Source organism: Nomascus leucogenys, chromosome 2, assembly GCF_006542625.1.
Source record: "Nomascus leucogenys isolate Asia chromosome 2, Asia_NLE_v1, whole genome shotgun sequence".
NCBI classification, from domain to species: domain Eukaryota; kingdom Metazoa; phylum Chordata; class Mammalia; order Primates; family Hylobatidae; genus Nomascus; species Nomascus leucogenys.
Genome location: NC_044382.1, coordinates 63,278,237 through 63,305,928, shown reverse-complemented (window position 1 = coordinate 63,305,928; position 27,692 = coordinate 63,278,237). Strand labels below are relative to the sequence as shown.

The 27,692-nt window shown below is 50.2% G+C and overlaps 1 protein-coding gene across 1 annotated transcript; it reads left to right on the top strand.

The window, feature by feature from the left end:
* Positions 1-5,577: 5,577 nt before the first annotated feature.
* On the top strand, positions 5,578-27,283 carry CETP (cholesteryl ester transfer protein). Its single transcript, XM_030796672.1, has 16 exons — positions 5,578-5,751; positions 6,665-6,779; positions 12,933-13,067; positions 13,158-13,228; positions 13,461-13,548; positions 14,580-14,649; positions 14,868-14,928; positions 15,539-15,630; positions 16,852-17,031; positions 18,618-18,668; positions 21,507-21,671; positions 24,559-24,626; positions 25,034-25,067; positions 25,551-25,623; positions 26,710-26,795; positions 27,030-27,283. The coding sequence occupies exons 1-16, from the start codon at positions 5,634-5,636 to the stop codon at positions 27,102-27,104; spliced, it is 1,482 nt and encodes a 493-aa protein (XP_030652532.1). The 5' UTR covers positions 5,578-5,633; the 3' UTR covers positions 27,105-27,283.
* The last annotated feature ends 409 nt before the right edge of the window (positions 27,284-27,692 follow it).

Sequence of the window (27,692 nt, the reverse complement as noted above, 5' to 3'; positions counted from 1 at the left end):
TGCTGCTATGAATACGGGTGTGCAAATATTCATTGCGTCCATAATTTTGATTGTTTTTTCTTTTTGAGACAGAGTCTCACACTGCTGTCCAGGCTAGAGTTCAGTGGCGCAATCTCGGCTCACTGCAACCTCCGCTTCCCGGGTTGAAGTGATTCTCCTGCCTTAGCCTCCCGAGTAGCTGGGATTACAGGTGTCCGCCATCACACCTGGCTAATTTTTGTATGTTTAGTAGAGACAGGGTTTCACCATGTTGGAGGCTGGTCTCAAATTCCTGGCCTCAAATGATCCACCCACCTCGGTCTCCCAAAGTGCTGGGATTACAGTGAGCCACCATGCCGAGTCCATAATTTTGATTTTTAAATGGTGACCACTAAGTTTTTCTGGCACCCCTTAAATTTTGTCAGGCACTTGCCTTACCCTAGTCCTGGCCCCAGTTTGGGTTGTCACAGCAAGGTGGAAATGTACTGAAAAGCTCATGTTTTATCTTTATACATTTACATGGGGCCCAAAAACGGGGGAAAACCCACTTTGATAGGGATATGACACAGGGATGCAGGAGCCAACTGAAAGAGCCCCCAGTGGCCAGAGATGGAGCAACTTGAGCAACAAAATAAATAAAGTAAGCATCAAATTATAGTCCAAAGTATAAAATAAGTGTCTATGAGTCTATACTAACATAGATGATTGAATACATTCATATGAATAAATGGGAGAGCACTTTGAGAAGCCACGGTGGGCAGATCACTTGAGCCCAGGAGTCTAAGACCAGATTAGGCAATGTGATGAAACCCTGTCTCCACCAAAAATACAAAAATTAGCCAGGCGTGGTGGGGCATGCCTATAGTTCCAGTTACTTGGGAGGCTGGGGAAGGAGGATTGCTTGAGCCTGGGAGACGGAGGTTGCAGTGAGCTGTGATCTCACCACTGCACTCCAGCCTGGGCAACAGAGTGAGGCCCTGTCTCAAATAAATATACAAATAAAATAAATATATAAATAAAAATAAAAATAACGGGAAAGAAGAGACAAATCTTCTGTGCAGAAGAATCCCAAATGAATTCTGTAGATTCTCCACCCTACAGGAGGGCACACACAACTCCAGGCTGCCTTAGTGACCTTCTTCCAGAAGAGTACAGTACGGGGAGGGGGAGCGAGGAGAATTCACTTCACGGTGGAGAAATCTGACAAATACGACCTCCGCCAAGTGATTGAGGTCACATCAGCTGTCATGAATTATGTTGATAGTGGGCATCCTGGATATGATGGGATGAAATGGCACTTTACCTCCGCAACCCTTTTCACAACAGCCCGTAACGCCAGTATAAGGAAAACATCAGACCAGGTGTGGTGGCTCACGCTTGTAATCCGAGCACTTTGGGAGGCCAAGGTGGGTGGATCACAGGTCAGGAGTTTGAGACCAGCCTGGACAACATGGTGAAATCCTGTCTCTACTAAATATACAAAAACTAGCCAGGCATGGTGGCGGGTGCCTGTAATCCCAGCTACTCAGGAGGCTGAGGCAGAAGAACCTCTTGAACCTGGGAGGCGGAGGTTGCAGTGAGCCGAGATCGCGCCACTGCACTCCAGCCAGGGCGACAGAGTGAGACTACATCTCAAAAAAAAAAAAAAAAAAAAAGAAAGAAAAGAAAAAGAGAAAAGAAAAACATCAGAACATCAGACAGATCCCAACAGAAGGGCATCCTACAGTATACGTGACCACTGCTCCTCAAACCTGTCAAGACCATCAGAAACAAGAGAAGCCTGAGAAACTGTCACAGCTACAAGGAGATGTGACAACTAAATGTGATTTTTTTTTTTTTTTTGAGATATGGTCTCGCTTTGTCACCCAGGCTGCAGTACAGTGGCACAATCACAGCTCACTGCAGCCTCAAACTCCGGGGCTCAAGTGATCCTCCCATCCATCTCAGCCTCCCAAGTAGCTGGGGCTATAAGCGTGCACCACCACACCCAGCTAATTTTTGTATTTTTTTTTTAGAGATAGTATTTCACCATGTTGCGCAGGCTGGTCTCGAACTCCTGGATTCAAGCAATCCACCTGCCTTGGCCTCCCAAAGTGCTGGGATTACAGGCATGAGCCACGGTGCCTTGCCAAATGTGATGTATTCTTGACGGGATCCTGGAACAGGAAAAAGATATTAGGTAAAAACTAAGGACATCTGAATAATCATGGATTTCAGTAATGTTTCCACATTGATTAATTAATTGTAACAAATATACTGTATGAATGCAAGATGTTCATAATGAGGCCGGGGCAGTGGCTCACACCTGTAATCCCAGCACTTCGGGAGGCTGAGGCGGGAGGATCTCTTGAGCTCAGGAGTTCGAGAGCACCCTGGGTAACATAGTGAGATCCCCATCTCTACAAAAAATTTTTAAAAATTAGTCAGGTGTGGTGGCACATGCCTGTAGCCCCAGCTACTCAGAAGACTGAGAGAGGAGGATTGCTTGAGCGGGGAGGTTGAGGCTGCAGGAAGCCAGGATCGCGCCACTGCACTGCAGCCTGAGCAACAGAGCGACACCCTGTCTCAATAATAAAAATAATAATAACAATAATAATAATAGTAATAATAATAATAATGGAAACTCAGTATGGGTTGTATATGGGAACCTTGCTCAGTTTCTCCGAAAATCTAAAATTCTTCTAAAAAGCAAAGTCTGCTTAAAAATTCACATGGGGTTTGCATTCTCCTCCACGACAAGGTTTTGCAGGTTATGATTACAGAGGCGGGAGAGGGTGCAGGTTATCCTGCCCTTCCCTGTCCCGGGGATTCCCTTCCCCAGGAGCTGTGTCTCCCCTGTGAGAGAGGGTGAGCTTCCGTGACCCCAAGCCTCTTGTCCTCTGACTCCAGTATTCTCAGAAGCTGGGACCAGCACTGAGCCCAAATTCCTGAAGAGCCCAAATCCTGGCTACCTGTCCCTATGTGACCTGGAGCTTGTAGTTTAACTTCTCTCTGCGTCACTGTTTGTCCTATAAAGCAGGGCAATCAAGGCATCCCGGTGGCTGTGAAGAGTGAATGAGATAGCAGACAACCCAGATGCCCACTGACGGTTGAAGGGACCAACACAGTGCGTATAGGCATATAAGGGAATGGAGTATGGACACAGCCTACAACACAGACAAACCTTGAAGACATTCCTCTAAGGGACATAGGCCAGGCGCGGTGGCTCACGCCTGTAATCCTAGCATTCTGGGAGGCTGAGGCGGGTAGATCACTTGAGATCAGGAGTTGAGACCAGCCTGGCCAACATGGCAAAATCCCGCCTCTACTAATAATACAAACATTAGCTGGGCGTGGTGGTGGGTGCCTGTAATCCTGGGTACTCGGGAGGCTGAGGCAAGAGAGTTGCTGGAACCCAGGAGGTGGAGGTTGCAGTGAGCCGAGATTGTGCCACTGCACTTCAGCCTGGGCAACAGAGTGAGACTCTGTCGAAAGAAAGAAAGAGAGGGAGGAAGGAAGGAAGGAAGAAAGAAAGGGAAGGGAGGGAAGGGGAGGGGAGGGAAGGGAGAGAGAAAGAAGAGAGAGGAAAGAAAGAAAGAAAGAAAGAAAGAAAGAAAGAAAGAAAGAAAGAAAGAGAGAGAGAGAGAGAAAGAAAGAAAGAAAGAGAAAAGAAAAGAAAGAGAGAGAAAGAAAAGAGCGAACCCAGGAACGAAAGATCACACACTATATGACTTTATTTACATGAAATGTTCAGAGTAGGCAAATCCATAGAGACAGAAAGCACATTTGTGGTTGCCAGGAGCTGGGAAAGGGAAGGATGGGGAATGACTGTTTATTGGATGTGGGGCTCTATTTTGGGGTGATGAGATTGTTCTGGAATTAAATTCATGGCTGCATAACACTGTGAATGTACTAAATGCCACTGAATTGTACACTTTAAAATGGTTAAAGTGGTAAGTTTTCGTTAAGCAGTAAATTAAATTCTACTACAATTTTAAAAAGACTAAAAAATAATTTTAAAAAGATTAAATGAGATAATGCAAAAAAGCATTATCTCGAAAATACAGCTGATATTAGTATAATATCAGCTTACTAAGTTTTAAGAGTCTAAGGTGCAGGATTCTAAATTTAAAGGGATAGGCTCTTTTGGTTTTTTGGTTTAGTTATTTATTTATTTTTTTTAATCCATTATCCCCAGGGTCTCCCACCCTTGGGAGGCCCCCAGCACCCAGGCTGCACTAGAGGATGGGGCCCACCTCCCTTTTCTCTCCAGGCCCAGCCACTGACCACCAGTACCCTGGCCAGGGGCACCCTCGGTCATTGCCCTCCGTGGCCCCAGGAAGGGAACAGAAACAACAGCCAAGAAGACAATAGCTGCCAGGAAGTCCTCACGTTTCTGGAGAAATAGAGCCCATTAATGAAGTTCCTCCAGCCTGATTGGAGGACAGGGTGCTGGGGAGGCCTGGGCTAAAGGGCTCACCTCCAGCGCTGACCCTGGCAGGGCCGATGGTACGTGCTCACTCAGTGAGGGGGCTCCAGAGGCCTGTGGGTACGAACCCGAGGGCTGGCGCCCAGGGGCAATCAGCTTATGTCTCTGAGCCTTGGGAAACAGTGAGGGTCAGCCCGGCTCCCCATGTGGTTCTGGGCAGCTTTGGGCTTGGAGCAGGTGCAAACTCGGGACTAGGGCAGGACTCCCTGAGAGGCGACTGAGCAAGGCCATCCCAACTCAATATTTCCTTGGCCCTGCCTGGGGCACAGCATCCTGCCCACATCCCTGCAACCCCAGCTCCTTCCTAGGGGCTCTGAGGAGGCAGTACTTGGCCATCTGGTCACAGTTGCTGCAGGGCAGTTCTTGGCCCCAGCTGTAGGTAAAGTATTGTATGTTGTAATTTTTTGAAAGATAGCACATTCACATGACTCAGCATTCAAATGCCACAGACATTCCCCCTGCTCCGCCCCTTTCCCCCAGATACCCAGTTTCTCCCAGAGGCAGCCAATGATCTCAGAGGCTGTATACCCACCCAGAGTTACTTTATGCATATCAAGGAAAGTCTACATAGAGGACTGCTTCTGGGGTACCCAGATGCAGCGTCAAATGCCATGGAATACTACGGTGAGGACATTATCCTTTCAAGCTTTCAAATCAGAGCAAGGGAAAGGTCGATGCTAGAGTTTCTCTAGCGCCCATGAAGCCCTCTCCCTTTTTCTACTGAGTTTTACTTTACATGCAACAGCAGGCTTCAAGCTTGGGGTCATTGTCGGGCAACAGTATCTGGCAAGAATTCAATGTCTTTTTCTCATAGTCATCGTATTTTGGCCTCTTTCTATTTATGGCAACTGAGAGAGAAAGTTTATTCCTAGATATATGTATTTAAGTAAAAAATAAATGAATTCATGGAAACATATTAAGCAATTATCCAGATAACATAAGGGATGGCAAAAATGGTGCAGATGGTTGAGGGGAGACAAGCAGAAGTTGGGGTGCTCTTGTCGAATGTCTGGCTCTGAACTCGAGAGGAGGCCTCAGGGGCTGGGCAGGAAGGAGGTGAATCTCTGGGGCCAGGAAGACCCTGCTGCCCGGAAGAGCCTCATGTTCCGTGGGGGCTGGGCGGACATACATATACGGGCTCCAGGCCGAACGGCTCAGGCCACTTACGCACCACTGCCTGATAACCATGCTGGCTGCCACCGTCCTGACCCTGGCCCTGCTGGGCAATGCCCATGCCTGCTCCAAAGGCACCTCGCACGAGGCAGGCATCGTGTGCCGCATCACCAAGCCTGCCCTCCTGGTGTGTAAGTATCAGTGCCTCTGTCTGCCCTGCCAGGGGTCTTTTCATGGACACCCACTGTGCCAGGAGCCTCCCTGGCCTGAAGCCAGCTCTGAAGCCAGCTGCCACACTAGCCCAGAGAGAGGAGTGCCCTGGGAGGGAGATGGGCTGAGCGGAGCTGTCCTCACCCTCTCCTGACCTCGCCTTCAAGGTCAAGTTCTTTGGTGAGAAGGTCCTAGCTGCGTTGCAAACAGCCAGGTGTAGGGATTTGTGTTTGTCTGAGACCCAGAATCACTGGGGTTCGAGTTAGGGTTCAGCTCTGAGCCAGGTTAGGGGGTTGAGTCAGGGGATAAAGATTAGGAGGTTGGTGTATATTTGCTGTTGAGGGTCACTCTATGGCCAAAGTCAGGGATTGCCGTGAGCTCAGGTGACGGAGGCTCCATCACTGACAGTTGTGTGACTTTGGCCAGCTCCCCTGCCCTCTCTGGGCCTCAGTCGCTTGCTCAATACAATAAGAGTATAGGGAGGCTAAATGATACAATTTCTAAAATAGAATATCGCCACGTTCAAAAGCCAGAATTATAGACCCCCAGGACTACAGAGAGTGTCACAGCATTGTCTGGGTGAGGCTAGGGTTAATGTGCGGCTGGGCTCAGGGCTGCCCCATTTGACTAGGATCATGGGGTTCCCATGTGTCAGGATCCAGAGGCTAGGGTATGATCAGGATCTCTAGCTGGGGTCAGGGTCAGAGCTCTCTGTGTCCCCTAGAATTGCCATCGACCTTAAACCCAGAGGGAGGCCCAGTCCAACCCCTCAGCTTTAAGACCTGCTGGGAGCCTCCTCTCAGAGAGGCTGAGTCATGGCCAAGGCCAGTTGGGGGTGGGAGCAGGGGGCTTGGAGCTGGCCTGCAGCCCCTCAGCCACTGCCCTCCCCTCTAGTGAACCAAGAGACTGCCAAGGTGATCCAGACCGCCTTCCAGAGAGCCAGCTACCCAGATATCACGGGCGAGAAGGCTATGATGCTCCTTGGCCAAGTCAAGTATGGGTTGCACAAGTGAGTCGGGTCTCGGGTGTGACCAGGCTGGGGGTAGGGAGGCGGGAGGAACAGCCTGGGGCTTGCCCCCAGTCCACAGGGAGGAAGGGCAGCAGCGAGGGGGACTCAGGTCTCTCCCCTTGATTTGGAACCAGAGCCTGACACCTCCCCTACCCCCACCCTCCATCCCCTGGTGCCCTGGGGGGATTTATTGGAGTGTATCAACCTCTCCAACAGCCCCTCTAAGAGTCAGGCTTCAAAGGGTCCTTTCCCACTGCCCTGGGAAAATGGAGTTCTTATTTGGGGGTGAATGGGGGATAGGGTATAAAAATCTCAGCAAAATAATTATTTTTTAAAAACAATTTATAAATGTTGTTTTCTTATAATAGAGACAGGGTCTTGCTATGTTGGCCAGGTTGGTCTTCAACTCTTGGCCTCAGCCAGTCCCCCACCCCAAGCCTAAAATGAGTATCTTGACTTTATTTGGGATGATGGTAACAGCCAAGGGTCGGTTGTGGGCCAGGTGCTTTTACAAACAATATCCTCACCTTCATATATTTTTTTCTTTCTTGTTTTTCGTTTTTTGAGACAGAGTCTCCCTCTGTCACTTAGGCTGGAGTGCAGTGGCACAATCTCAGCTCGTTGTAACCTCCGTCTCTGGGTTCAAGCAATTTTCGTGCCTCAGCCTCCAGAGTAGCTGGAATTACAGGCACACGCCACCACATCCGGGTAATTTTTGTATTTTTAGTAGAGATGGGGTTTCATCATGTTGGCCAGACTGATCTCCAACTCCTGACCTCAAGTGATCCGCCCACCTCAGTCTCCCGAAGTGCTGGGATTACAGGCGTCAGCCACCACGCCTGGCCCTTTATCTATCTTAATCTTTATTTTATTTATTTATTTATTTATTTATTTATTTATTTATTTATTGAAATGGAGTCTCTCTCTGTCACCCAGGCTGGAGTGCAGTGGCACGATCTCAGCTCACTGCAACCTCCACCTCCCAGGTTCAAGATATTCTCCTGCCTCAGCCTCCCTAGTAGCTGGGATTACAGGTGCCCACCACCACGCCCGGCTAATTTTTGTATTTTGAGTAGAGACTGGGTTTCACCATGTTGATCTGGTTGGTCTTAAACTCCTGACCTCAAGTGATCCGCCCGTCTCGGCCTCACAAAGTCCTGGGATTGCAGGCGTGAGTCACGGCACCCAGCCTATCTTAATCTTTATCATATATTTTAGCCTCTTCTGTAAAAGAGGATAATGCCATCGCCCGGATGGCCCTGCTTAACAAATACGGAAACAGGAGCTGATAGAGGTTTAGCAGCCTGGCGGAGCTCATGTGCAAACTCAGCTCAGTCTCTGGAACTCAGCCACCTTCCTGGCATCTCAGGCTGCCCTGGAGCCTGGGTCCCCGTCTGTGTGTCGGTCTGAGGCCCCAAGGGTGGGGCAGACATTGTTCAGGGACCTTGTCTTTGTCTTAAAGCCAATCTCCTCTTCCTCCCCAGCCCTGCTAAACATGCTCCCCAGGGGTGGTCTCTGCTACCCGCGCACATTGGGCCTTGAGTCTTGGTTAAATGTTTCTGAGCCACCAGGGGGCGCCAGCGGTGCTGGGATGCCACTTCGCCTTTTGCAGGAAAACTCCCGCCGCTAGCGGGTGCTGTGGGGCGTCCCAGGTCTCGCGCAGCCACGCCCTCTGTGTGACCTTGGGCTTCAGTTTAGGCTTCTGCAAAAGAGAATAATGGGCAAGGTCCAGTGGCTCATGCCTGTGATCCCAGCACTTTGGGAGGCCCAGGTAGGAGGATTACTTCAGCCAGAGTTCAAGACCACCTGTCTATAAAAAATTTAAAAATTAGCTGGGCATGGTAGTGCGTGCCTGCAGTCCCAGCTACTCAGGAGGCCAAGGGGAGGTCAAGGCTGCGGTGAGCTATGATTGCATCACTGCATTCCAGCCTGGGTGACACAGCAAGACTCTGTTGCTAAAAAATAAAAGAGGATAATGCTATCCTAGACCTATTTTGCAAGAGGTCAGACATGGCAAAAGCGTCTTGTTAAGGAGATAGTATCCTTAATAAATCAGCAATAATTCAGTAAGACCAGACTGCCATAGACTAGATGTCATAGTCATTAATATATAACTGTTATCCCAAAGGTATATGAGTGGGGTAGAAATAAAATATGATTGGCCATAAATATGATTGGCCATGATTAATGTTAGATGAAGCTGGATCATGGGTAAGATGAGAATTCTTCACACTATTCTCTCTAAAGGGAATGGAATAAAATAGAACAGAACAGACGGGGAAAGCCAGATATACATGGATTCTCCTTGCTGGGCACAGTGTGTCATAGTGGCTTATAATATGGGATTTGGAGTGGGATGGACCCAGGATCAAATTCCCTTCTACTGAGGTTTTCTGAAGCCACATAAGCTGTCTGAGCCATTTCTGTCTCAGTTCAGTGGGTACAGCAATAGTGACCACCTCGTGGGTAGCTGTGAGGATTAAACCAGGAAATGTGTATAAACTCTCAGCACAGTGCCTGCCACACAGCATGTGTTCGGTACGTGATGGCCGCTTCTATTGTGTCATATTCCATGTGCTCAAGCCAGGCCCCTGGGGAGAGTTCAGCAAGGGTAGAGGAATATGAGAGTGAATGTGGCCTACTGGCCTCCCTGCCTGCAATCTCTCCTCTCTGATCCTTGCCTCCTAAGGGTCTTCACTGAGCCCCACCTCTGACCAAGTCCCCGGCGGCACAGGTGGCACAGATCCTCTGCTGTACCTACACCAAGACCCCAGGCCCAACGCTTCTCCCATTGTGCAGCTCCACCTCTGCCACCGGGGCCTGGCTGAGGCCTCCTCCAAGCTGAGCCTCCTACTATCTTCCAAACTCCCACCCTCCATCTGGTGTCACCTCCTCCCAGAAGCCCTCTGTATCAGTTTCCTATTTTCTGCCGTAAAAAAAATCACTCCAAGTTTAGTGGCTTAACGTGACACAAGTTTATCATTTTACAGTTTAAAAGAAGTCCACCATGGCTTTCCCTGAACCAAGATCAAGATGTCAGCAGAACCAGATTCCTTATGGGGGCTATAGGGGAGAATTAATTCCCTCGCCTTCTGCAGCTTCTAGAGGCTTCCCCCATTCCTTGGCTTCCCTCCATCTCCTTTTATTTAGGGCGAGGGAGGCTCACTGCTCTGACTTTCTCATTTATGGTATTCCCCCCTGCTTTCCAGCAGCTGTGATTGTCCCAAATCCTGTCCTCTGGTTCTCTAGGCCAGAAAAACTATAATCTACCAGAGTTCAAGACCTTGAAAGGGCCTTTTCCCACTGTCCTTTCTCACAGTGAGAGCCGGAGCCCAGCTTCGTGCTAGAGTTTGTGAAAATGGAGAAACGCACCCTGTGCTGTTCTCTTCCTCCACCCGGCATCTCCCCTGCAGCCCGGCTGGGTTTTTTTGTTTGTTTGTGGGTTTTTTTGTTTGTTTGTTTTTGAGACAGAGTTTTGCACTTGTCGCCCAGGCTGGAGTGCAATGGCATGATCTCGACTCACTGCAACTTCTGCCTCCTGGGTTCAAGCGATTCTCCTGCCTCAACCTCCCAAGCAGCTGGGACTACAAGCATATGCCACCACTCCCGGCTAATTTTTTTTTTTTTTTTTTTTTGCATTTTTAGTAGAGATGGGGTTTCACCACGCTGGCCAGGCTGGTCTTGAACTCCTGACCTCAGATGATCCACCTGCCTCTGCCTCCCAAAGTGCTGGGATTACAGGCGTGAGCCACAGCCTGGCCCAGTCTGATTGTTTTCACTTACTCTCTAATGCCTCTGGTAGTGTTTATTGTATTCTGTGCAGAGGTCAAGAATTTAGTCATCCAAGGAGGTTAGTGTATTAGGAGCTTACGCAGCTATTACCAGAAGAGACTCCACTAAAAAATTTGGTACGCAGCCGGGCGCAGTGGCTCAAACCTATAATCCCAGCACTTTGGGAGGCCAAGGCGGGCAGATCACCTGAGGTCAGAAGTTCAAGACCAGCCTGGCCAACGTGGTGAAACCCTATCTCTACTAAAAGTACAAAATTACCTGGGCGTGATGGTGCATGCCCGTAATCCCAGCTACTTGGGAGGCTGAGGCAGGAGAATCACTGAACCCAGGAGGTGGAGACTGCAGTGAGCTGAGATTGCTCACTGCACTCCAGCCTGGGCGACAAGAGCAAAATTCTGTCTCAAAAAAAAAAAAAAAAGGCTGGGCATGGTGGCTCACATCTGTAACCCCAACGCTTTGGGAGGCTGAGGTGGGGGAATCACGTGAGGTCAGGAGTTCAAGACCAGCCTGGCAACATGGTGAAACCCCGTCTCTACTAAAAGTACAAAAATTAGCTGGGTGTGGTGTCGGGAACCTATAATTTCAGCTACTAGGGAGGCTGAGGCAAGAGAACCGCTTGAACCCAGGAGGCAGAGGTTGCAGTGAGCCGAGATCGTGCCACTGCACTCCAGCCTGAGCAACAGAGCCAGGCTCAGTCTCGAAAAAAAAAAAACAATGGTACGAGCTTCAAATTTCTGTAGAACTGAAAGAGGATTGGAGATTGTAGTAGGGTCTGATTCTAAATTAGAGCATTTAGAATAATGTGGAGTCTGGTCAACATAGTGAGAACCCCCAGTCTGTGCAAAAAATACAAAAATTAGCCAGGCATTGTTGGTGCATGCTTGTGGTCCCAGCTATTCCAGAGGCTGAGGCAGGAGGATGGTTGGAATTCGAGGCTGCAGTGAGCTGTGATTACACAACTGCACTCTGGCCTGGGCAACAGAGAGCCACCCTGTCTCAAACAAGCAAACAAAAAAGAACAAACTAAAAAAAAAAAAAAGAAGAAGAACTTGGAGCAATCTAGTTGTTTCCTATACCAGAAGTCTTCGCCAATCTATTTTTTTAAATTTATTTTTAATTTTTGTGAGTACATAGTAGGCGTATATATTTATGGGGTATATGAGATGTTTTGATATAGACATGCAACGTTTTGTCAATCATTACACTGTGTCGCCCAGGCTGGAGTGTAATGGCGCGATCTCAGCTCACTGCAACCTCCGCCTCCTGGGTTCAGGCTATTCTCCTGCCTCAGCCTCCCGACTAGCTGGGACTACAGATGCCCGCCATCATACCCAGTTAATTTTTTTGTATTTTTGTGGAGATGAGATTTCACCATGTTGGCCAGGCTGGTCATGAATTCCTGACCTCAGGTGATCTGCCCTCCTCGGCCTCCCAAAGTGCTAGGATTACAGGCGTGAGCCACCATGCTGGCCTGCCAACCTATTTTTGATCTAACTTTACTTCTGGTGGTGTATTCATACTCTTCCGAATCAATTTTCACCCTTCTTCACATACCATTTACATTTCTAAGAATTTGTCCATTTCATCTAGTTAATCTCATTTGTTGACATACAATTATTCATAGTACTCACTCATAATTCCTTTCATTTCTGTAAGATTGGTAATAATGGCCTTGCTTTTATTTCTGTTTTTAGTAATTTGAGTCTTCTTTTTTTTTCTTGCCAGTCTAGCTAAAGGTTTGTTGATTTTGTTGATCTCTTGGAAAAACCAAGTATTGCTTTCACCGATTGTTGTTGTTTTTCTATTATTTCATTTGTAGGCACTAAGATCCTGATTACTTCCTTCCTTCTGCTGGCTTTGGGCTTGGTTTGCCCTTATTTTTCAAGTTCCGTAAGGTGGAAAGTTTGATTATTGACTTGAGATCTTTCTCTTTTTTAAAGATAGGCATTTCTAGATATAAATCTCCCTGTGAGCATGGTTCCCTCCATCTTCAGCCCACCAGGGTTGACTCTCTCTGGGCGTTCTTCCCTGGTCACCTCTCCCCTTCCTCTCCTCTTCTGCCTCCTCTTCCACTTTTCCGCACCCTGTGATTACATTGGGACCACCCAGATAATGTAGGATCATCTCCCCACCTATCCCAAGGTCCTTAACTTAACTATATTTGCATATAGGTAACACAAGTTGAGTGTGGTACCCAGGGTTTGACATATTGGGTAACATATTTGCAGGTTCTGTGGATTAGGAGGACATTTTGGGGGCCATGATTCTATCTTCCACCCTCACCTAGGCAAAATTGGAGGCTTGCTCCTTGGGCTCCCTGGATGACCCCCGACATCCTTCCTCACTTCTGTTCCTTCCCAGCATCCAGATCAGCCACTTGTCCATCGCCAGCAGCCAGGTGGAGCTGGTGGAAGCCAAGTCCATCGATGTCTCCATTCAGAACGTCTCTGTGGTCTTTAAGGGGACCCTGAAGTATGGCTACACCACTGCCTGGGGGTAAGCATTCCTGTCAGCTGATGCCCCATGCCCTGGCCCTCTCTGGGCTGGAGGGCTGAATGAGGGTCCTGGGTCCTTGGCTCTTTCCAGGCTGGGCATTGATCAGTCCATTGACTTTGAGATCGACTCTGCCATTGACCTCCAGATCAACACACAGCTGAGTATGTGTCAAGCGTCCTCTGGGGAAGTGGGAGCTGGACTCCAGGGCTTGGCCTCAGCAGAGGGGGAGGTTGTGCAGGCAGAGGGTTCTGGGGCCACCAAAGGAGGCCCGGCCTGGGAAGTTTGCAGGGTTGGGGACCCCAGAGCTGGCCAAGCTCTTGACTGGCCTGGGCAGCATGTGGATACCATCCGATACCGGAGGCTGCCCTGAGGTCGTGTTGGGTCTCCCTGCAGCCTGTGACTCTGGCAGAGTGCGGACCAATGCCCCTGACTGCTACCTGTCTTTCCATAAGCTGCTCCTGCATCTCCAAGGGGAGCGAGAGTAAGTACACCACCCTGTGGCCCCCATTCCTGCTCGTGCCCATCGTGTTAGTGTGTCCACAGCCCCCTCCAGGCTCAACCCCACACAGGGCATGCTTGTGGGTGGCCGAAACTGGGGGCAGCAATACCGTCAGTGGGGTCACTTCCTACCCCTTCCCATCAATACAGCCTCTAAGGCTGGAAACAACAAAAACCAACAGCTAGTAACTAACAACTATTAAGAACTTGCTGTGTGCAAAGCACTATTCCAAGCCCTTTTCATGAATTAATTGATTTTGTCCTTAAAACCAACCCTAGGATATAGATTCTGTTATCATCCCCTTTTTACATATGGGTAAACTGAGTCACGGAGAGGTTAGAAAGGAAAAGCTCGTATCTACGGAGTGCAACCTGCATTCCAAGCACCACACTAACTCAGAGATAAAACTCTAGCCAAGCTAAGTAACTTGCTGAGGACACACAACTCGCCACTAAGGGATGGGAGTAGGATTTGAACCCAGCATTCTCTGACCCCAGAGGCTGAGTTCCTAGATACTTTACTCTCCTGCTTCCCAGGGTGGGGCTTTTTGTCTTGGCCAACACCCTCTGTCAAGGAGCTGTGGGTAACCCCATTGCACAGAGGAAGATAACAAGGTTTGGACAGACCCTAGTTATGTAACCAATGCCAAACCTGGAAGGCAGAAGGGAGCTGGTGGGTGGGGTCTGGAGAGGAGCCCTCTGTTCAGGCCGTTTTCTGACTCTGGAGCAGACAGATACATGTGTGAATTTGGACTCTAGACATGTTCTCGTGTGTGTGACAGGTGTGAGCGTCACAGGAGCTGGGCCCTCCCGAGGAATTCTGGGATGGTGCTGCAGTTAATTCTTGGGTCTGAGGCTCCGTGTTCTCAGCTGCGAAATGGGAGTGATAATTCTTACTTCCTGAGCTACACGAGTCAGAGCCAACAGAGCTGTGAGCAGTGCCTGGTACACAGTAGGTGCTCCATGGATGCACAGAACTGGACAGGGGCTCATTGTGGTGCTTGCTGCCCTCAGGCCTGGGTGGATCAAGCAGTTGTTCACAAATTTCATCTCCTTCACCCTGAAGCTGGTCCTGAAGGGACAGGTGAGTGAGGCTGGCTGACTCCCTGTGGTCCAGGGCCATGCCCAGGAGGCTGGAGCCCTTTCCTCCCTGCCCTTCCCTGAGAAGGTGCCACTCCCACCTTCCCCACGTGGCCAGTCCCCTGTGCCAGTTCCCAGCACTGCCACCACCACGCAGCTGGAAGGAGGCACTGCCTCTGGCCTCCTTTCCTGCCTGGAAAGCACCTGCTCTGTCTGCCCCAGATCTGCAAAGAGATCAACGTCATCTCTAACATCATGGCCGATTTTGTCCAGACAAGGGCTGGTGAGTGCGTTTCTGTCTGCATGCCTCAGAAGACAGCGGTGGGAGCCAGAAAGCCACCTGCTGCACTGCGCGGCCTTGGGACCACCACTCTTCCTGTCTAGGTCCCATGGGCTCTGTCTGGCTCTGACACTTGATGATTAGTTATGAGCATACTTTGGCAAATCTCTGCCCCTTTGGGCTGCAGCCTCACAAGCTGTGTGGCGTTGGGCAAGTCTATAGAACTCAGGACAGATGGGTGATTAAGTCCAGGAGGACTCCAAGATTCTCCTGGAAGTAGATTAGGAAAAAAGATAATTAGATTGCTCACATGGCTGGGCACTCATCCATGTACTGTACTCTCCTCTGCAGTACAGAGCAGAGCTGGGTTTCAGCCCAAGTCTTGGACTCTACTCTGAACCAGCTTTCTAGAAGGGCTCTACCTACCCAGACAGACAGACTTGGGAAAAGAGAGAATGAAAAAGTGCCACACCCCTCCCTGCACACCCAGGTCCCACTTTACAGAGGGGAACACTGAGGTTGGAGGCTTGGGCAGCTGTGCGGACGCAGGGGAGCAGTGACTCAGGGCAGTTCCCGCATCCTGAGGCCCTGCCTTGATCTTTTCCTCCTGCAGCCAGCATCCTTTCAGATGGAGACATTGGGGTGGACATTTCCCTGACAGGTGATCCCGTCATGACAGCCTCCTACCTGGAGTCCCATCACAAGGTAGGAGTTGTGAGAGGGTGGGGCAGGGCCCAGCTTCCCCAGGGGAGTTGGTCCTTTCCTGTACTCTGACAACCCCGTCCCCCAGCTTCAACCTTATGGCAGCCAAGAGTCCCGGGGCACTCCTCCGCATTCCTGATGCTCCTCCGCATTCCTGATGCTGCAAGGAGGGCAGGCCACAGCGACGCGCCCCTGAGCCCTCTCTGCAGGCACCAGGGCTGCCCACTACAAAGATCCCAGCAAAGCACCAGCTCCTTCCTAGAGGGCTTATTTGGCTTCTGTCATCCTCTACAGCAGTGGATTGTGGCCCCCCTGGGGGGTACTGACAAAAGCTTTGGACCCTCTATTACTTAGGATATAGATTTCTGTAACAAAGAAATCCGAAATAATAGCTGCTTAAACACAATAGACATTTATTTCCCTCTGTTGCGGTCTGAGCATCTGCAGCCCCGGGGGATCTGGAGGCTGCAGGGTGTCAGGCACGCAGGCCCCTTCCACGTGTTCTCAGCCAGCCCCAGGCGTGGCCTCATCCCAGGGTCCTGGCTGACTGGCCTGACCACCACACCCACTCTGCTCACAGCCCATTGGCCTGAACTTGATCGCAGGACCCCACCCTAGCTGCAAGGGAAACTGAGGAATTTATTTCGGCCAAGTGATACAAAATGGAGGGAGAGATTGGAGAAGATTTTAGGGCAGACCCAGTCATCTTTGTAACAGAGCCTCTCCCCAGAAAACTGAACAGAAGGATCATTTTGGAGGTTCATGGACACTCCTGAAGCCTGTTCACAATCCATGGGCTGGATGATCTAGAGGGGCAGGGGACTGGGCAGCAGCTTGTTTTCCTGATTTTGGCCTCCAGGAGCTGATGGTCAATGGACTGCCCTCTGCAGGGGCAGGGCCGGTGGTCAGCCAGGGCGGGGTGGGAGCTGGAGGCCCGTGGTCACCAGCTGTACTGACCAATGTTGTTACTTGAATATAACCCTGTGAAGGCGGGAACCATGTCTGTCTGGTTCACTTCCCACAGTGGTTGCGACATAGTGGGCACTCCGGAAGTATTTGTTGAATGAGTGAAAGCCCTGCTGGGAGAAACTGGGTACAGCTCTTTCCTCAGTTTCCCCATCTGCACTCTGGGCTGAATGCTGGGGCTCCTCCCAATCTCCTTGAAGCTGGACCTGAGCCCAATAGGGACACACAGGGTCCAGCCAGCGTCCTGGCTTCCTCCAGGGTCATTTCATCTACAAGAATGTCTCGGAGGACCTCCCCCTCCCCACCTTCTCGCCCGCACTGCTGGGGGACTCCCGCATGCTGTACTTCTGGTTCTCTGAGCAAGTCTTCCACTCCCTGGCCAAGGCAGCTTTCCAGGATGGCCGCCTCATGCTCAGCCTGATGGGAGACGAGTTCAAGGTGAGCAGGTGGGGCTGGGCTGCTAGGGAATCCAGATGGCATGTGGTGTGTGTGTGTGCACACGCGTGGGGAGGAGGGAGGAAACTCGGAAACTTGGTGGTGGACAAAAGAACTAGGGACCACCTAAGCTGGAGCAATAGCAGTGAAGTCCAGACTGGGTGCAGTGGCTCACACCTGTAATCCCAACCCTTTGGGAGGCTGAGATGTAGCAGGACGAGCTGCAGGCAAAACTCCTCAGACACCGAGTTAAAGAAGGAAGGAGTTTATTCGGCCAGGAGCATGGGTAAGACTCCTGTCTCAAGAGCCGAGCTCCCAGAGTGAGCAATTCCTGTCCCTTTTAAGGGCTCACAACTCTAAGGGGGTCTGCATGAGAGGGTCGTGATCTATTGAGCAAGCAGCGGGTACGTGACTGGGGGCTGCATGCACCGGTAATCAGAACGAAACAGAACAGGACAGGGATTTTTACAATGCTCTTTCATACAATGTCTGGAATCTATAGATAACATAACTGGGTAGGTCAGGGGTTGATCTTTAACTACCAGGCTTAGGTCAGGCAGGCCCAGGCCTGGTTTCGGGTCTGGTTCCTTGGTTTCGGGTCTGGTTTCTAGGTGTTGGGCTACCTGCCTTTAGTTTCACCTCTCTTTCTTTTTCTGAGTATAAAACAATATGAGAGGGTCTGTCTCTCTTCTCTCAGAGACAGTATGGTCCCTGGAGGCTGGGAGTTCGAGACCAGCCTGGGCAACATGGGGAGACCCCTGTCTCTACAAAAATAAAAATAAGTTTAAAAATCAGCTGTGCAAGGTGGTGCATACCTATAGTCCCAACTACTCAGGAGGCTGAGGAGGGAGGATCACTTGAGCCCAGGAGGTTGAGGCTACAGTGACCTATGATGGCACCACTGCACTCCAGTGTGGGTGACAGAGCAGGACTCTATCTCAACAAAAAAATACAGTCCAGCATTTATTGGAGTCAACTATGTGTTGCCAGATAGATAGATGGATAGATAGAGTGATCAATAGATCTAGGTATAGATATAACTTGGCACGTAGTAACTGTGCATTAAATATAAGATGATATTAGTCTTACATTTACTGCACAGTTATATTTGGTACACTTTGTTTTGTTGCACTCATCCTGTGAGATAAGTACTGTTACCTCTGTTTTGCAAACAAAAAACCACAAAGCTCAGAGAAGGTAGGTGACTTACGGAAGATCATACAGCCTGTAAGAGGTGGCCCCAAAGCCTGTACTCTCCACCTATACTGTACTAGAAATGCTTAGGTAGTTTCTAGGCCATGCTTGTCATTGAACTCATGAGGAAACTGAGGCCCACAGAGAGGAAGAGACTTGTGCAAGGTCACATGGCCTGCGTGGGGCACAGTGGGGAGCAGAAACCAGGCCTCCAGCTGGGGCAAGGGTTCCCTGCTCCACACCCTGCCCGGAGCATCTCACATGTTGTCTGGGAGGTTGGGAGTTGCGTCTGAGGAGGGGTCCAGTCCTTGAAACTGCCCTTGGTCCCTGCGAAGTTTTCTTCTGAGGAGTGGACTTTACTCCGCCCACCCTCCAACTTCCCCATCTCTTTTCAGGCAGTGCTGGAGACCTGGGGCTTCAACACCAACCAGGAAATCTTCCAAGAGGTAACGCCCCCCGCCCCTGTGTGGGGTTTATCTCAGGTACCCCAATCCTGCTCTGGCTTCAAGAGCCCCCACACAGCCAATAACAACACCAATGACAACAATTATAACAGCGAACACAGCTCCCACTCGGATGTATGGCATGGAGCGAAGCGCTTAGTGTGTGTGACTTCCTTCAGTGCTCACACCGACCCTACGAGTGGGGCAGTCAAACCATCCCCGTTTTACACAAAGGGAAGCTTAGTGAATGGCAAGGCTGGGTTTGAGCCCAGCTCTATTGCCCTCAAAGATAATGCTCCATTCCCTGCTCTGTTACCCAGGCATAGGGACTTGTAGGGGGCTGGAACCCCAGGATCAACTCCAGGCTCAGAGGCCCCCAGCAATAAGTGACTGTTGATTACTCCTGATCCCAAAGCTGACTTCAGGCAAGCTCCTTGGAGGTCACAGCCTCTTCTTGCTATGCCCAGTGGCAATGATGTTCATAATCCTACTCCTCAATGCAGGGTTCCACTAAGAACCCATGATCTCCCACTTCAAATGGACCTCCTGCTTTCTGAGTAAGCCTCCCTCAGCTTTCTGGTCACCTCACTCCCCCACCCACTGCAATGACTTCTTCAGGCCTTCCCTGCCATCCTCAAATCTCCAGCTGCCCCCTCCTGTCTACCGTTCACTTCCCTCTCCACACACAACCTACTTACCAGAGAGCTGAGCAGAGCCACCAACAGAACCTCCCCCCGACGTCTCTGCTCCCAGTCACAACCCACTCACCCACAGCTGCGCCTTCCTGCGGCCCTTCTCCTGTTCTAACAGAGGACCGTCCCTCTTCCCTTCTGAACTCAGACCATCCACCCTTCCCCAGCTCTGTGATGTCTCTCTCCCTGCACATACGCAACTCACAATATTGGGCAGGCCCCTGACCGGCTCTTCTCCCTTAGCCCCTTGTCTGAGTCCTATTCCTTTGATGTCCTATTTCTAGTCTTTCCATTTCTTTCTGTCTCCACCTCCTCCCCAGGCCAGGCTACCATTATCTCTAGTGGGGACCCATCTGTAGCTGACGGTGGGTCTCCCTGTGTCCTGAAACCCTCCTACAATCTGTTCCCCACAGCAGCCAGAACAATCTTTTCAAGAAACAAAACTGATCATTCACCTGCCTGCTTAAGGCTGGTGTAGGATACAGGCTAAATGCTCTGCCATGGCCTCCAGGGCCCTGCATTTTCTCATCTGTCTACCTCTCCATCTAGTTGTTTCCCACCCAGCGTAATTGTAACCGTTCAGTTTAAGAGTTGACGACGTCTTTTGTCAGCTCTAGAAATTTCTTTTTTCTTTTCTTTTTTTTTCTTTTTTTTTTTTTCAGACAGAGTCTTGCTCTGTGGCCCAGGCTGGAGTGCAGTAGCACAATCTCAACTCACTGCAACCTCCACCTTCCGGGTTCAAGCAATTCTCCTGCCTCAGTGCTGAAATTACAGGCGTGAGCCACGGCACCCGGCCCATCAGCTCTGGAAATTTCTTCGTCACTCTCTCTTCCATGATTGCCCCATCCCTATTTTCTCCATTCCTACCTCCTTGAATTTCCATGAGACACACATTGGGCCATCTCATTCCATTTTCCGTGTCTCTTAGTTTCTCTGTCGTGTTTTCCATCTCTTTTTTCTCTGTGCTGAATTCTGGATAGTTTCTTCAAGTATCTTTTTAGTTCATTAATTCTTTTTACAGCTGTGTCTTACTTGTTTACTTACCCACTGAGATTTTCATTTTATTTTATTTATTTATTTTTGATACAGAGTCTCGCTCTTGTTCCCCAGGCTGGAGTGCAGTGGCACTATCTCAGCTCACTGCAACCTATGCCTCCTGGGTTCAAGCAATTCTCGTGCCTCAGCCTCCCGAGTAGCTGGGATTACAGGTGCACACCACCGTGCCCAGCTCATTTCTTAGTATTTTTAGTAGAGACGAGGTTTCACCATGTTGGCCAGGCTGGTCTTGACCTCTGACCTCAAATGATCCTCCTGCCTCAGCCTCCCAAAGTGCTGGGATTACAGGCGTGAGCCCCTACACGCTGCTGCCCCTTTCTTTCTTTTGAGCTGAGCTATGTATTTAATGAAACCTTTCCTTGTATATCCAGTGGTTCAATGGTTTCTTGGGGCGTGTGGTCTCCTTGAGCCCAGTTGCACAGGCTGTAATTGAAGGTCCTCAGGCCACACTCCCCAGCCCCCCTGGCTGCCTGCGCATTCCTTATCTTGGTCATGCTCCTTCCACAGGGCTCTTGTCCACACCCTCTGCCAGAATGGTTTGCCCTCCCCCGTCCCATCTGCTCCTCCTCCTGCCACCTCAGGGAAGGCCTCTCTCACCTCCCTGACTAGGTCAGATCCCCTCGTGCCACAGCCTGGTGTGTCTCTCCTTTAAATACTCCTCAGCTGCAGTTTTACGTTCTGTTCTGGGATGCCCTGGAAAATGATGGGCTCCTGCAGATATGGCCCGCAGCTCCTGCGCCCTCTGCTCTATCCCCACTCCTAGCCCAGCTGCTACAGCAGCTTCCCTCGGAGGGTTACCATGCAGCGGGTCCTGTTCTAAGCTCTTTCCACAGATTATCTCATTTCATCCTCAAGACAACCCTATGAGGTAGGATCTATGATTATCCCCATTTTACAGATGAGGAAAGTGAGGCCCAGAGAGGACGAGAGTCCTAATTTGCACGGCCTGGGGCCCGGGCACTACCCCGGGGCTGTTTCCTTTTCCCCAGCCCTGGAGCCCCGAGCCAGCTTTGTCCTTCCCATCTCTGAGGGCAGGGACTGCTGCTGCCCTGATGGGCCCCTGTCCTGGCCATGGGACACCTGTCTTCCACAGGTTGTCGGCGGCTTCCCCAGCCAGGCCCAAGTCACCGTCCACTGCCTCAAGATGCCCAAGATCTCGTGCCAAAACAAGGGAGTCGTGGTCAATTCTTCAGTGATGGTGAAATTCCTCTTTCCACGCCCAGACCAGCAACATTCTGTAGCTTACACATTTGAAGAGGTGAGGCAGGTGCAGGGAGAGGTGGTGGTGGGGGAACCTGACTCACAGATGGGCCACAGAGGGCAGGGGCCTGGGGGCCTCTGAAGCCTCCAGATCCTTCTCACCGCCTCTGCTGGCACTGGTTTTCTCTTGCACATGGCTCCTTACAATCAAAATCACATCATGCAAGTAATGAGGGGGTACACACATGGTTTCCACAGCTTAGGTAATATTTTCTCTCTTTTCTTATTTTTATTTTTTTTAGAGACAGGGTCTCACTGTCACCCAGACTGGAGTGCAGCCTCACAATCATAGCTCACTGCAGCCTCGAATCCTGGGCTCAAGTGATCCTCCCACCTCAGCCCTCCTGAGTAGCTGGGACCACAGGCAAACACCACCACACCCGGCTAATTTAAAAAAAAAATTTCCTTAGAGGCAGGGTCTTGTTATGTTGTCCAGGCTGTTCTCAAACTCCCGGCCTCAATCAATTCTCCTGCCTCAGCCTCCTAAGTTGCTGGGGTTATAGGCATAAGCCACCATGCCAAGCATATTTTCTTTCATTCTTATTTTTATTATTTATTTATTTACTTATTTATTTTTTTGAGACAGAGTCTCACTCTGTTGCCCAGGCTGGAGTGCAGTGGCACAATCTCGGCTCACTGCAACCTCTCCCTGCCAGGTTCCAGCGATTCTCATGCCTCAGCCTCCCAGGTAGCTGGGATTACAGGCATGCACTACCATGCCTGACTAATTTTTTGTATTTTTAGTAGAGACAGGGTTTCACTATGTGGGCCCAGCTGGTCTGAAACTACTGGTTTCAAGTGATCTGCCCGCCTCAGCCTCCCAAAGTGCTGGGATTACAGGCGTGAGCCACCACGCCCAGCCAATATTTTCCTTCTTAAGCTGAGCAGTGGACAGTGGTGTTTATTACCCGAGTCCACAACCCTTTATTCATTAGGGCCACATGGGTTTCCAAATTCAGAACTTCTGTGAGTTTGTAAAAGTAGTATAGTGTATAGACACTGGATATATTGCAGAACACCTCGATAGGGTGTGGGGTGGCACCCCACAATCAATTCTCCTCAAATGCCTCAATTGGCATTTCTCCTCATGTTAAGCAAGATAAATACCATAGATACCTTCCTAGGCAATGGCCAGGTTTTGCCAACAAAACTTAAGAAAAAACTTGTAGTTTTCAGATCCTGTTTGATTTTATAATTGCAAATAAGGAATTAAGGATCAGTATTATCTTTAATGCTCCTTAGAGTATCTTCAATTTTTTTTTTTGAGACAGAGTCTCACTCTGTTACCCAGGCTGGAGCGCAGTGGTGCAATCTCAGCTCACTGCAACCTCCACCTTCCTGGTTCAAGCAATTCTCGTGCCTCAGCCTCCCCATTAGCTAGCTGGGACTACAGGTGTGTGCCACCATGCTCAGCTAATTTTTAGTAGAGGCAGGGTTTCACCAGGTTGGCCAGGCCAGTTTCAAACTCCTGACCCCAGTGATCCACCCACCTCAGCCTCCCAAAGTGCTGGGATTACAGGCATGAGCCACTGTGCTTGGCCAATATTTCTTAATACATTAAGAACTAAAGACAAGAGCAATACAAGCACATTGTGGAAAATATAGAAAAATAGAAAGAAGAAAACCACTGTCACCATAACCCCCTTCTCCAGGGGCCTTCGATGTGGTTACTGGGTGCATTTCCTTCTGGTGCTTTATTATTTTTAAGCAAACTTTCTATCTTGGAGTAACTTTAGATTTGAATAAAAGTTGCAAAATACAGAGTGTTCCCATATATCCCCCACCCACTTCCTGCTTTGTTCACATCTTCCATAACCATGCTACATTGTCATAGCGGAGAGATTAACATTGATGCATGACTGTTAACTAAACTCTAAACTTTATTTGAATCTCCCTAGTTTTTCCACTGATACCCTTTTTCTTTTCCAAGATCTGATCCAGGATAGCACATTGTATTTAGCCATTCTTTTTTGTTGTTTGTTTGTTTGTTTGTTTGTTTGTTTCTGCCCAGGCTGTAGTGCAGCGGTGATCTTCCCATCTCAGCTTCCCAACTAGAGATGTGCACCACCACATATTGTTTTGTAGAGACAGGGTTTTGCCACGTTGCCCAAGCTGGTCTCGAATCCCTGGGCTCAAGTGATCTGCCCACCTTGGCCTCCCAAAGTGTTGGGATTACAGGCATGAGCCACTGTGCCCAGTTTATTTAGCCTTTTAAATATCTCCTTAATTTTTGAATTATTTTCCTTTTTGTTTTTCTGTTTTATTCCTCTTGGCTTTCTCATGTGGACGTAGACATATTATTTTATTTACTTTTTTTTTGTTGTTAAGAATCTGAAACATTGAGCATTTGTTAAAAAAAAGAACTATTCGGCCAGGCACGGTGGCTCACGCCTGTAATCCCAGCACTTTGAGAGGCTGAGGCGGGTGGATCACATGGTTAGGAGTTCAAGACAAGCCTGGCCAATATGGTGAAACCCCATCTCTACTAAAAATACAAAAATTAGCTGGGCATGGTGGCACGTGCCTGTAGTCCTAGCTACTTGGTAGGCTGAGGCAGGACAATCACTTGAACCTGGGATGTGGAGGTTGCAGTGAGCTGAGATCGTGCCACTGCCCTCCAGCCTGGGCAACAGAGTGAGACGGTCTCAAAAACAAAAAAAGAAAAGAAAAGAAAAAGAAAGTGACTTCTCAGGTCCTAACCCCAAAGCCACAGGTGCTGGGGAACTTTCCTCGGTTTTCAGAAGAGCAGTAGCTAAGCCTGGTTCCCGTGTCACCCATGCCTCTCCAGTCCCTCAGTGGAAAGAATCAGGGGCCCTGAGCTAGGAGGGTTGCTCTCTGCTTCAGGAAGAGCCCTGGCTCACAGCAAATTTGGTTTCTCTCCCCAGGATATCACGACTACCGTCCAGGCCTCCTATTCTAAGAAAAAGCTCTTCTTAAGCCTCTTGGATTTCCAGTATGTGCTGCAGAGAAGACGAGGCGGTCGACTCTGCAAACCTCTCCCTGGCCCCTTGGAGTCAGGCACAGGACGGGGTGTTGGTGGGGAAATGTGGCCCCTTCCCTCTGGGGCATATGGCCTGACTGCAGGGAGATAAGACCTTGCCTAGATAGAATCTTCATGGGGAAGAAGGGGCGCCAGGAAGAATGGAGGGAGGGCCTGGCAGGAGGAGAGCGCTGCCCGAGCGAAGGCCTGGCCGCCAGAATAGCAAATCTCAAGAGAATAGCAAATCTCAAGAGAGTGCCCCAAAGGGCCTGAGCTATGAGACAGAAGAACTGTCTGCTATTCTTAGAGTTTCTTTCCCAGGGGATGTTACAGGAGGGGGCCCAATGGAGGGTCAAACTATCATCTCTTTTTTATTTCAGGATTACACCAAAGACTGTTTCCAACTTGACTGAGGTAGGTAGTCTTGGATAGACTGGGAGAAATAAGTCCTGTGGGACCTCCTGCCTTAAAGAAAGCAGGCAGAGGGCCCTAAAGAAAATCAGGCAACCAGACCAAAAGAATCTGGACCAGGTGGTCCATGCTGTGTCTCTTGTGACCCTTCTTCTCCCTGCCATGTCTTTTGGGAGAGCCCTTGTGTTGCAAAAATGAGAGCGTGGTGGTATGGATTGGGGTTTAGGCAGAAGAGTACTGGCCAAGCAGCCCCTCCCTGGACCTCAATTTTCCCTCTGTGGAATGGGCTAGCAATCCTGGGCCTCCCCAGGGCAAAGGAAAAACCACTCAGGAGGGGCACTGTCTGGGGCAGGAAGAGGGAGTGGGTTGGATATTTTTTTTCACGGGTGGGCATGAGGATGAGTGCTTGTCCAGGCCATGCAGCATCTGCCCTGTGGGTCACTTCCGTGCTCCAGGGAGGACTCACCATGGGCATCTGATTGGCAGAGCAGCTCCGAGTCCGTCCAGAGCTTCCTGCAGTCAATGATCACCACTGTGGGCATCCCTGAGGTCATGTCTCGTAAGTGTGGGCTGGAGGGAAAACCGGGTGCCGAGTCTGACAGAGCTTCCCATTTCACCTTGTGGGCCATTCCTAGGCAGAGCTCCAGGTGCCCCTCTTCCCAGTCATTGATACTTAGCAGTCTGTGCCCCCTTTCCTCTCCCTGCTAGTGGCATTGCACACCAATGACTCAGCCAGATGCACAGACCCCTGTTCTTGGTTTACCTGCAGAAGATTATCTTTGCCACCCCGCGGGATGGCTCAACCCACTTTCAGGATGCAGGTCTCCTAACAGCAACCTGATATAGCAGAAAGAGCCCTGGGCTGGGAGTCTGAGACCTAGTTCTAGCCCAGCCCTGAATCTCAGTTTCCCTTTCTGTGAAACAATAATGTTGAACTTGATGATTCCCAATTTTCCTTTTGACCTTGAAATGGTAGAATATTTATCCCTTTGAGGTGACTCGAGTGGTAGACTCTCAGACACCATAGCACATGTGTGCTGGGGATATTTTGGACAAGGCTCTGCTGAGAGCTTTCTGCTCCCTTCCCCACAGAGTATGTTGAGCTGACTGTGCCTTCCTTTTGAACATCTGCTTGTCCACATGGCTTAGATAGGAAAGGAAGGGCGTGGAAACTGGAATGATCCTAGTGGGGTGTCTTGGCATCTCTTGGCCTCATTTTCCCCATCTAAACCGTGAAGCTAAAACTAGGGGGTGTGGATTAAATGTTTCCTACAACTACTTGCAAGGAGACCACTCTGTGTGGTTGCAAAGAACGCTTTGAGAAGCTGTGTGGGAAAGTCCTTCCTAGCAGGGTAGATTCAGCTAACTGCAGGTCATGTGGCCATTGTGGGTGGGTTGGGAGCTCAAGTTTGGGAGAGAAGGGAATTTTTTTTGGCAGCAGTGTGGCAAGCCCTGCCGCCAGGCAAACTCTGCTCTTCCTCATCTTCAGAAGCACTTGCCCACTCTTCTAAATCAAAGTGAAACACATGTTTACAGAATATTGGTCCAAAAGGGTCTCAGCATCTCCCACTGCCCAGGGTGGCAGAGCCTCAGGCTGGCCTTGCTCCCCAGGAAGGGCTGACTGGGGCTCTGTCCCCTGCCCCAGGGCTCGAGGCAGTGTTTACAGCCCTCATGAACAGCAAAGGCCTGAGCCTCTTCGACATCATCAACCCTGAGATTATCACGCGAGATGTGAGTACAAAGCCCCCCTCACCAGCCCCTGTTCCTGGGGAGAGAGGCCCAGACAGGATTCCTGGGGTGACTGGGGGCTGTTGGGGAGACAGACAGAGGGGCGTCTACCAGCTTGGCTCCCTCCTGGTGGCCTGGGAGTCAGCCCAGCCTGCCCCTCTCTCCTCCTGCCCCTCCCTCCTGGTGGCCTAGGAGTCAGCCCAGCCTGCACCTCTCTCCTACTGCCCCTCCCTCCAGGGCTTCCTGCTGCTGCAGATGGACTTTGGCTTCCCTGAGCACCTGCTGGTGGATTTCCTCCAGAGCTTGAGCTAGAAGTCTCCAAGGAGGTCGGGATGGGGCTTGAACCAGAAGGCAAGCACCAGGCTCACAGCTGGAACCCTGGTGTCTCCTCCAGCATGGTGGAAGTTGGGTTAGGAGTACGGAGGTGGAGATTGGCTCCCAACTCCTCCCTATCCTAAAGGCCCACTGGCATTAAAGTGCTATATCCAAGAGCTGGAGAGTCCTTCTTCTGTGGCTGGTGGGTAGAGGGAGGGGGAAGGGATGCGTTTCACCAGTGCCGTCCACCTCTTTTCAGCCCTTCCAAGGCAGCTGCCCCCAAACCCTCCAAGCTCCATGGTGACTGGAGGAAGTAATCCAAACTTCTCTCCTTGCGACTCAGGGTCCTCCCTGATCAGGTCCCTGGATACCTTCCAAATTTATCCCCTTTAACCCAGCACTCTCCTTGTCTGACCAGCTTCCTGCAGGAGCTGTCACACACTCGCTGTCCCATGGGGTTCCAGTGCTGGACAGGAAGTGAGGGAGGACCAGGGCTTCAGATCCTGAGGATGGCAGGAAGGGAAGGGGCCCTCAGAGGTCTGGTTTCTGGTAGAAATGGAGGAAGACAGAGCCTCTAAAAAGGCA